This window comes from Sipha flava, unplaced genomic scaffold (genome assembly GCF_003268045.1).
Source record: "Sipha flava isolate LNK unplaced genomic scaffold, YSA_version1 43_pilon_pilon, whole genome shotgun sequence".
Classification (NCBI taxonomy): Eukaryota; Metazoa; Arthropoda; class Insecta; order Hemiptera; family Aphididae; genus Sipha; species Sipha flava.
Window position 1 is genome coordinate 2,200,543 of NW_020273171.1, and position 10,228 is coordinate 2,210,770.

Consider the following 10,228-nt stretch of genomic DNA (forward strand, 5'->3'; position numbering starts at 1 on the left):
GTTATATTAGTATTGTGTATTTCAAATAAGCCATAATATTTCATATTTGAAACTGCTTAATTTTTTTTTTTTTATGTAAAAAAATGTTTAAGTTCCCGGAAAATAATAAATAAATTAAAAAAAGCATGAAAAGCAAAAGTGTTTAGACATGTGATTTATTCTATTAATTAATTAAAATGTAAAATATTACGTGAACTTAAAAGCAATAATAAAGCTTCATTCGGAACCATTTTATGAATGCGAATAATTTATTTCGAATATAAAAAAATGATATCATACCTACCCCTATAATGTAACAAAATCATATTTTCATGTAATCAAGTTTTTATTTATGGGTCGGAACACAAAATCTATAAGAATTATAAATGTATAAGTCTATCAAAAGGAAAAATATTAAAGAACCAACAATAATCAATGTATATATATATATATTAATATTATTTATTTTACTATTTTACAGCTAAGGTTATTTATTAAATAATCTATAGTTGTATGTTAATAAACATTTAATATATAAAGTACTCTACCAAAAACATTACATTTTCTTTATAAACCGTTCAAATCACATATTATTAAATTGTAATGTAGCTTTAAGTATCAATTATTAGTTTAATCGTTATCTATTACCTAACACATATTATATTTTAATAAACCAAACAGTAAAGTTTAATATTGGTTTAAACACGCATTACAGTTAATCGTTTGTCTATGAGATAAGACAAGCGACGTCACGTCACGTTATTTTAAATTATCGACATACAAGTAAACTATATTAAATTTTAGTCAACAGAAATCTATGTACGTTAATAAATATATACAACTCTACTCATACGAAAAATTAGTTACCATTCGTTCTTCAACTGGGAATAATATGCATTCTGAATCTTTGTTGGAATACGTACTGGTTAATTATCGATGGGTGTTTGTAGTGTTCTTCCTTTTGCCTTGCACAGTGCTTGGAAAAATATGGACGATGTTGGAAAGAAGCCTGTGGTCACGACATTCTGGACTAAACCACGAAAAAAACCTGAAAAAAATTCAATATCAGGTAAGCAAAAGTAAATTGATTTCTAAAACCAAGTTTAATCATTAGTTTGACTGAACAGATATGGCAGAGAAATAAAAACGCACCCAATCAAGTGATGTGTACAGCTAGACCAAGTTGGAGAAGTATGACTATATCCAATATGGTTTACAAGAAATTTATGTTCAATATAAATGTTCATTTAGATGGAATAATTTCAATCAATAATAAAACTCAAGTAACAACAGAAATACAAATTTAGATTTATATATATATATACAACAATAATTTAATTTTGTGTTATATGAACGAATTATTCTGAGTTAAATCATTTTTTTTTTCCGTTTATATATATAGACTGTGAGGGTAGAACCAGGCATTACAATGGGCCAATTGATTCCGATATTAATCCAATCTGGGTGGACAGTACCCGTAGCTTTGGATATGGAAGACTTAACAATCAGTAGATATTTAAAAAATGACTGAAATACCTATTTAAAAGATTATATTTATTTTAAATATCTAGGTGGCCTTATTATGGGCATCGGGTTGGAATCGTCATCCTTTAAGTATGGATTATTTCATGAAACATGTATACGTTATGAACTTATTACTGCGGATGGAGAACTGATAACGTGTTCAAAAGTAGTTATTTAATTATTTTGTGTATATTATTATTTAAATATTTATATTTAGTTTTGTTAACATTATTACACAGACAAAGAACGCAGACATTTTTGAATCAATACCATATTCATATGGCACTCTAGGATTTTTAACAGCTGTTGATATTAAAATAATTCCAGCAAAAAAGTATTTAGATAAGCCATAATTCAAATTTCAAAATTATTTAACTAATTTAAAACCTTTTAGATATGTAAAACTCAAGTATCGCCCAATTCGCGGGTTAGAAAAAATGCAATCTCGGCTCATCACTGAAACTAATGATTTAGAAAACAATGATTTTGTCGAACTATTAATTTACAATAAAGACGAAGGTGTCTTGATGACTGGTAAAATGACGGATGGCGATGAAAATTTTGTAAAATTACATTTATTATTAGATACAGTGACACTTATTTAAAAATTAATTATTTTTATTTAGAAATATATAAATAGAATTGGTTATTTTTATAAACCATGGTTTTTTAAACACGTTCAATCGTTTTTAATGATATGGAAATATGGCGAAGAATACATTCCTTTGAAAGATTACTACTTTAGACATAATAGATCTTTATTTTGGGAAATACAAGTAATGTAATTATAATAGTGGTAAATATCATAAACTGAACATAATTTTGGTTCTGTACATTTTTAGGATATAATACCATTCGGAAACCATCCAATTTTCCGTTATTTGCTGGGATGGTTAATGCCAGCAAAAGTGGCTTTACTAAAATTAACACAAACCGATACTATTAAGAAACTGTACGATAAACATCATTTTATCGATGATTTCATAGTACCTATTTCTGGTTTTAAATTATCAATAGAAACTTTTCACCAGAGCCTTAATGTAAGTATAACTAAATATCGTTAGTATAAACATTATTGCTAATATTATACTAATAATAATACACTTGAATTTAATTAAAATTACTATTTTTATGGATTTAGATCTATCCAATTTGGGTGTGTCCTGCTATTCTACGTCCGGGAAAAGGTTTGATGCATTCATATGGCACGGTAGATAAAATGTACATCGATATTGGTTTATACGGTGAGCCTAAAGTCCCCAATTACAATTCAACTATTACGAGGGATTTAGAATTATTTACACTCAATTTTAAAGGGTAAGTAAATGCCTGTCTTCAAAATACATTGCACAGTAAAAATCAAATAAAAAAACAATTATTTTTTTTTAATTTAGTTTTAAAATGATGTACGTTGGTACATATCTGAATATAAATGAATTCAAGACAATGTTTGATCATCGCTTGTACGAAAAAACAAGACAAAATCTTAAATGTCAATCAAAATTTCCAGAAATATACGACAAAGTGAATAAAAAAGTTAGAATATAGTCATAAAACTGTTTTATTCAAATAATATTCAATGCCACAATAATAGTGCATTAATTATAATAGTGTTATTTTATTTTTTATCATTTACAGTTAATACCGGAATAACAAAATTAATTATTAATTTACATTAATTTTACAGCCTTTTATTTTTGTTGGTAATCATGATAAAATGTAATATACCATTATTTATTCATTTTTTTATAAATATTTTTCCTATTTATTAAATAATACACACTCACCTAATTATACTAATCGTTATTTTTGTTTTTGATTTCATTTTAAATGTTATTAAATAAATTTAAATACAATTTATATACTCGTATGTACAAAAAGGTAAAAGAGGTACATGATTCTCCAGTAATATTTCTGTTGTTTAAATTCCTTGCATTAATTTTAATTGAACACTTATTTTTTTAATTTTTTAAGGAAACGTTCATAATAATTTTAATTTCACTATCTTCTTTGCTAGAAAAACCTGCTCCTTTATTATGAATACATAAAATTGAACATGGTACATAATTTTAATTGTCAAGATTAATTATTTATGTAAAAATTGTATACTTGTAAGTATTATACTAAATAATTAAAAACACTTAATAAAGTAATAAATAATATTTTTATCGAAATTTAAATTGGCGAATTAATTAGCATTTAAAAATAAAAATTTAAAAAATGTTTGCAATTAATTACCATGTATCATGTATTGGTAGGTATATTATTAACATTAAAACATAATAGTAATTTTAGTTGGTGTAAAAATGTATTAAATTTATTTTAATTTACTTAAAAATTATGCCCCTTGGTTTATTATATGCCCGATAATAGTTTTGACTAGTAATTAAATTAATTTAAATTTTATAATGTGCTACTATAAATAATTTATTAGAAAAAAATGTATACTAAATGTTACCTAATTTTAGCAAAATATCAATATGATTTACCATTTCTGGACAAAATATACAATCATTAAATAATCAATTATACATCAGTAAATTAACAGGAATCCCTGTATGAATCAAAAATAATTACATTATAACTAAGTAATGAACTCTTTAAAATAAAAGTTCAAGGTGAAAATGCTTCAGCTGGTGTTGATTACGTCTACACTTCAAACAAGATTTGGTTTACTGAATTCAAGTAGTAATATGTTTGCAAACACTAAGTCCTTCAGTTAATTTCTGTTGGCCTATATTTTAATTTTGATTTTGTGTATTAAGCACATTTTAAAGTTAAACTCGATATTTAATAAAATACAATTTTCATACTTTTCAAATCAATAAAATTAGGTCATAATTGTATTTTTTACTACAACGCACATTCACTATATTATTAAATATATAAGCCTTTTAATTGATAGTACAATGTATAAGCTATCATCTAGAACAGCGTTTCCCAAACTTTTTTCTGCCAGACCCCTTAGAGATAATAAAAATGATCGTGGACCCCTTAGCACAAATAAAAATTAAAAAACAATAATAAATAATAATACTTTGTATGTTTTAAATTTACGTTCGCGGACCCCATTCGGTAGACGTGCGGACCCCTATGAGTCCGCGGACCACAGTTTGGGAAATGTTGATCTAGAATGTAAAACATATAAAGAATTGAATAACGAGCAAAATAAATGTCTTTTTTTTTTTTGTTAGAACTAAAAATTTATCAGCTTCTATAATTTATTATTGTGTACATAACAACATTTACATGCAGAGGCGTTTCCAGAAGGAGGTTTTGGGTGGGGGTTCAAACCACCCCCAAATTGACTTTTTTAATTTTTTTATCTTATAGGTATTATTTATAAAATAAAAACATCTATTTTAATATATTGCACAGTCACAGTGAAATATAAAATTATTTATCAATATTTGACTAGCCTTAAATGCACATATTGCATTTTATTTTGAAATAGCCATGTTGTTTACTTAAATCTAAAGTATGTGGGCTTAATGGTTTTAAAAAATTTTAATCGGTGGAAAAATGATAAATCAAAGTTGAAATCCTTCAAAGTAAGAATTCAAATGAAAAATTTTAAATAATATTAGAAAATGATTTCGTCTAACTTGAGCTATGCGACATTAAAATTTTAGGTAAAAAAATAAATAAAATAAAAAACAATGTAATCGGAGTGGTGTACCATTAACTTCCACTTTAAAATATTATAAAATATCTATAGTATTCATTATAATAATATGCATATCATATTTTTATCATACTTGTATATTATTACTATATTATTATATTTTATTATCTCGTCTGACTGGCCATTTCGTAAATCATAAAGAAATTTATAATAACGTTAAAAAATTAAACCCCTCGCCCAAACGAAATCCTAAGCACGCCTCTTTTTACATACAGTTATAAAATATACTAAAATAATACATCTTATGATTATTATTAAACTGAAATATTGTGTTAACAAATCACATTAAATGTTTACCAAAATACACCAATACTTACGATTATATTATTTTTCCATTGCCAATTCCTAGATTTTGTCATTTAGTCTATAAATATATTGCATTTGTAAATATAAATGATATATATTATAAATACAGTGGCGTATCCAGAATTTTTTTTTTGGGGGTTATAAAAAATGTAACATTAAATTTTTTTTGAATTTTGTATGTTTTTATTATAACCAAAGGACAATATACATACACTAAACATTTTCGGGAGGGGGTTATAACCCCCTAACCCCCCTGGATATGCCACTTATAATTATAATTATATATAATTGTATATAAATGATATATATGATACAGTTGCCAAGTTATAACTTAGCAACTACAATGAAAACTATTACGCTAATATAAACATATTGGCAGTTGAAATTTAGAATTTACGAAATTAACGAAATTTACGAACGATTTTATTTTAACTACTTTTTATATACTTAACCATCGCATCAGATAAAACCAGATATCTATACTATGGACACGAGTAAGATCAATCTGGTGATTGACGTGATCGATAACGCTCTGAACGATGATACCATGTTATGGTACCCTTTGTTCAGCTGGGCCGAAAAAAAAACGGGAGTCAGCCGATTCAGATTGTTGCTGGTTATATTATGTGTCATATCGTTGAACATATTATTCAAAGTTGGATTGATATTCATCAGCAACACGGTCAGCTTCGTGTACCCGGCTTACCAGACGATCAAAATATTGGAGACACAGTGGCCACTGTGGACATTTTCCAACATACAAAGCATTCAATGGTTAATGTATTGGATGATTTATAGCGTGATCATGATTTTAGAACAATCGCTGAAATTCATCCTGGTGCTTGTGCCGTTCTATCAACTCATCAAGGCTGTGTTCCTCGTATGGTGCTTTTTACCCATCAAAAACAACGGATCGATATTTATTTACAGTGTATATCTTATCAGAAGTCATGATTATGATTGACGGATAGCGTGAGTTAAGAGCTCGAGTTTACTCTGAATAGTCAAATATTTGATTTATAAGAGTATACAGTGTGTTCATGCTAAAAGGTACCACTAAACATTTCAGCTGGATTATCTTGTATTTAAATGGGGTTTTTGGGAAATGAAAGGGAATAAAAGTGAGTACAACTTACTTTTCTTTAAACGGCAACATTATATTTTTTTATATATTCAGGTAGAGCATTTTTTTTTTTTATTAACAGTTTTGGTATAAAAGATTCTTTTATAATTACAAAATTGGCCAAGTTATAGTATGTTGAAATTTAAATTTACGAATAATTTGTTTTTGACAAAATTTTAACTAAATTCAGCTTATTGTTACTTAAAAATCGAAATATCATTATATTGTTATATACCTGTTTGTACACAGATAAAAATAAACAATTTTTTCATCGTAATTTGCTCTAATTTTTACCATTTATTCTTCTAAAATAAGATAGCTAATTGAAGGTAATGAAAATTATATCTTATATATGTATAAATATTTAACAATATCGGAAATATTATTTCGATTTTCAAGTAAAGATAAGTTGAATTTTGTTTAAATTTCGTTAAGAACAGATTATTTGTAAATTTAAATTTCAACTATAACTTTGCCAATTTTGTAGTTATAAAAAAAAACTTTTTACATAAAAATTGTATGAAAAAAAATACTCTACCCGAATATGTAAAAAAAATATGGTAATGTTGTTTAAAAAAAAAATAAGTTGTATCACGCATACCACACCAACAAGTTAAAAAATTTGAAATTTATCTGAAATTGTGTATTTTGGTACTCCTTTTCATTTCCTGAAAACCCCATTTAAATACAAGGTCATCCAGCTGAAATATTTAGTGGTACCTCTTAGCGTAAGAACTCTGTATACTTGCTAGCGATAAACGGATATTGAATTAATAAAAGTATTATTGATAGATATTGTATATAATCGTCAACATGACTATTAGATTTTTATGTGCCATATCATTAAGCCACATTAAACGTTTATATTTAAATTTAAATTTTTGGGCTTAAGCCGGCCAGGAAAACAACTTAAAATTTTTATTTGTATAAAAACAAACAAATATTTTACCATTTTCTTGCACAAGTTATTATAAGCATTTCATAGTATTTCAATTTAAAATTGAATAATCAGGGCCTTCCCAAGGTTTTTCGTGGTCAGGAACAAATTAATTTGAGGGCCTTTCGACTTTGATAATAGGATATAATAAACAAAAATACTCACCGAGAATAACAAAATTCTTGCAAACGTATTTTTCTAAACTTTAACCAATCAAGCTCATTTAAATTCATGTAATGCATTAATTACATACTCTTACATACTTACATAATATAATTGAATATTGTTCATATTATTTAAAATTTAATCAGACAAGTCGCTATACGCTCATACGCGTGCGACTTTAATCGTCGACACACAGCGTGTAAAATTGCTCAGTGTAATCGAGGTTTTATTATTAATTATTTTACATCAAGACTTTATGGAGCTCCCCTAAAAAATATTCCAACCATGGGGCCTAGAACAAAATGGTACCGTTTACCCCCCTTTAAACGGTTCTGCGAATAATTATTATTAATATATAATAAATGATAATGCTTTACTTATTACACCAACCTGTTTGACTATTATGAACTGTCACTGCTAAATACTCTTATTTTTAATATATATTATATCGTACAATGAATACAAATAAATCATTTTATTCGTACCGAGACGTTTTAAACCAAAATTAAAACATGGTATTTAAAAAATTATTGAAATGCATAATATATATAGATGGATACATTCTCCTATGCTTGAAAGGTTTATATAAGCACTACAAAAAAGTATATGTAATTTAAAAGCAAATACGTCAAAGGCGGAGAGGTTAAAAATAAAAATATATAAAAAAAAATAAAAGTTTAGATAGGTACAATCTTTTTGAAAAAATAACCTTAAAAAACCCCTTTTATGAAATTCTAACATATAAAGTACAAGAATGGAAGATAAGTCTGGTGGACAAAGTTTTTTTTATTTCACTGACGCATTTAACTTATATTTCCTATGATAATAGGTATCATTAATATTACGACATATCTACTTATTACCTACTTTTAAAGATTAAACTATAAGTATAGATATAATTAAAAAAAAAAAAACAATTAATTAACCGTTTTATTTTAAAGCCATTAAACATCATAATTTTAAAAATATTTAATTCTGGATACAAATACATAGTTCTCCATATTTATATTTTAAGAAATCATATTTAGAATATTATTTTTACAACCCTGATTTTTTATTTTTTTTTTAAATATATCATACTTATGTTCATAATAAATTGTCCCATCAAAGTATTCCAGCGTCATCATGAATAGTTCATTTTAATTAAAATTTTTTCCCATTGTTTTCATTTTCTTAAAAACAATGAACTACCTTTGATATTATTTTCGAAATACAAACATAATAAAAGATGATAATTACTATGCTGATAACGCAATAAACGTGCAAAAGTTGCAACGAAAAGTAATTTTGTTATTTTACGTTAATACACCGTCTTTAAGATGAAGTGTTGAGTATCTTATTGTGTTAAAAATTATATTTAGTTCACCATAATTCTCTAAAATACTAATTTTGTTTTTTATTTATTTAGAAAATGCATTACTTAATATTACTCCTGAACTTTATGACACTCCTCGATCAATATCATATATATATCAATGTGTATATTCTAGTGAATCTTATAAATACATATTTATTAACAACGTTCTATTATGCTGCATGTCCCACAAAAATACACTAATTTTAAGTGTTAAACTAATACTGATTTATTTACAATACTCCTCCAAACTACCGAAATCATGAGATACCAAATAATATGTTTCTAAATTGGGTTAGTTTACTTTGAGTTATAATACGAGTACACTGAATACTGGACATCAAGTTATATATCTCAAATAACTTTATACAGCAGAAATAACATTTTCCCGTAAAATGTGTGTATACTCTTACATGATAGTAATCAAACTTTCACCGTAGTATAAAATGTTCAGTAAAATAAACGTTTTATGTATATTTAGTAGGTTTAAATGAAAATAAAAACTATTAGAAGAAGGTATGTAGCTGAAAAAAATCCGACGTTAGTATAAGTATGCTATTATGTAAGTAGTAAGTACAATCCATCGTTAATTACAATTTCTCGAGTCTATTTTGGTGAATATCTTGTATTTGTACTTATAATGAAACAAGCATTAACTTGAAAATACAAGTTTTTAAACAAATCCTGCTATTAAGAAACTATCAATAATACATACAAATAAAAGCATTATCATAGATAGAACTTTTAATAAATACACATTTTAACATGATTTAACTTTTTTAGTTCTTCTTGTATTTAATTAAATTTCTTATAACAATATATCTTAAAAAAATATCACTCCTTTAGAGAATAGCTTATTTTTCGATGTGTATATATTGATAAGTATTCAACGGTTTTCACCATCAAAATGGCAAGAAAAGGTTTTGGCATCAAATATTTATATATATATATTTTCAAAAGCTTATAACAAATGTAAATAAATATAATCAAGTTATTTGCCAGAATAACGGATAAAATGCGTATTCTATTGACATCCATTTTTCGTGTATGGGCGATTTTTTTTTCGTACTATCTTTTTGTGCCACAGTTACTGAGCGCTGACGTATTAAACGTAGGACCTAATCAAATTCCAAATATTGCATTTGACCAAACGAA

General features: G+C 26.0%; 2 protein-coding genes across 2 annotated transcripts; both read left to right on the forward strand.

Moving 5' to 3' along the window:
* The first annotated feature begins 701 nt into the window (after positions 1-701).
* Positions 702-3,119, forward strand: LOC112689340 (delta(24)-sterol reductase-like). Its single transcript, XM_025563002.1, has 10 exons — positions 702-1,048; positions 1,107-1,262; positions 1,382-1,487; positions 1,551-1,669; positions 1,743-1,837; positions 1,898-2,066; positions 2,130-2,279; positions 2,346-2,543; positions 2,645-2,820; positions 2,898-3,119. The coding sequence occupies exons 1-10, from the start codon at positions 797-799 to the stop codon at positions 3,049-3,051; spliced, it is 1,575 nt and encodes a 524-aa protein (XP_025418787.1). The 5' UTR covers positions 702-796; the 3' UTR covers positions 3,052-3,119.
* A 2,859-nt stretch (positions 3,120-5,978) lies between these two features.
* Positions 5,979-6,458, forward strand: LOC112689405 (receptor expression-enhancing protein 5-like). Its single transcript, XM_025563099.1, has one exon. It carries the CDS (start codon positions 5,979-5,981, stop codon positions 6,456-6,458), a length of 480 nt encoding a protein of 159 aa, XP_025418884.1.
* The last annotated feature ends 3,770 nt before the right edge of the window (positions 6,459-10,228 follow it).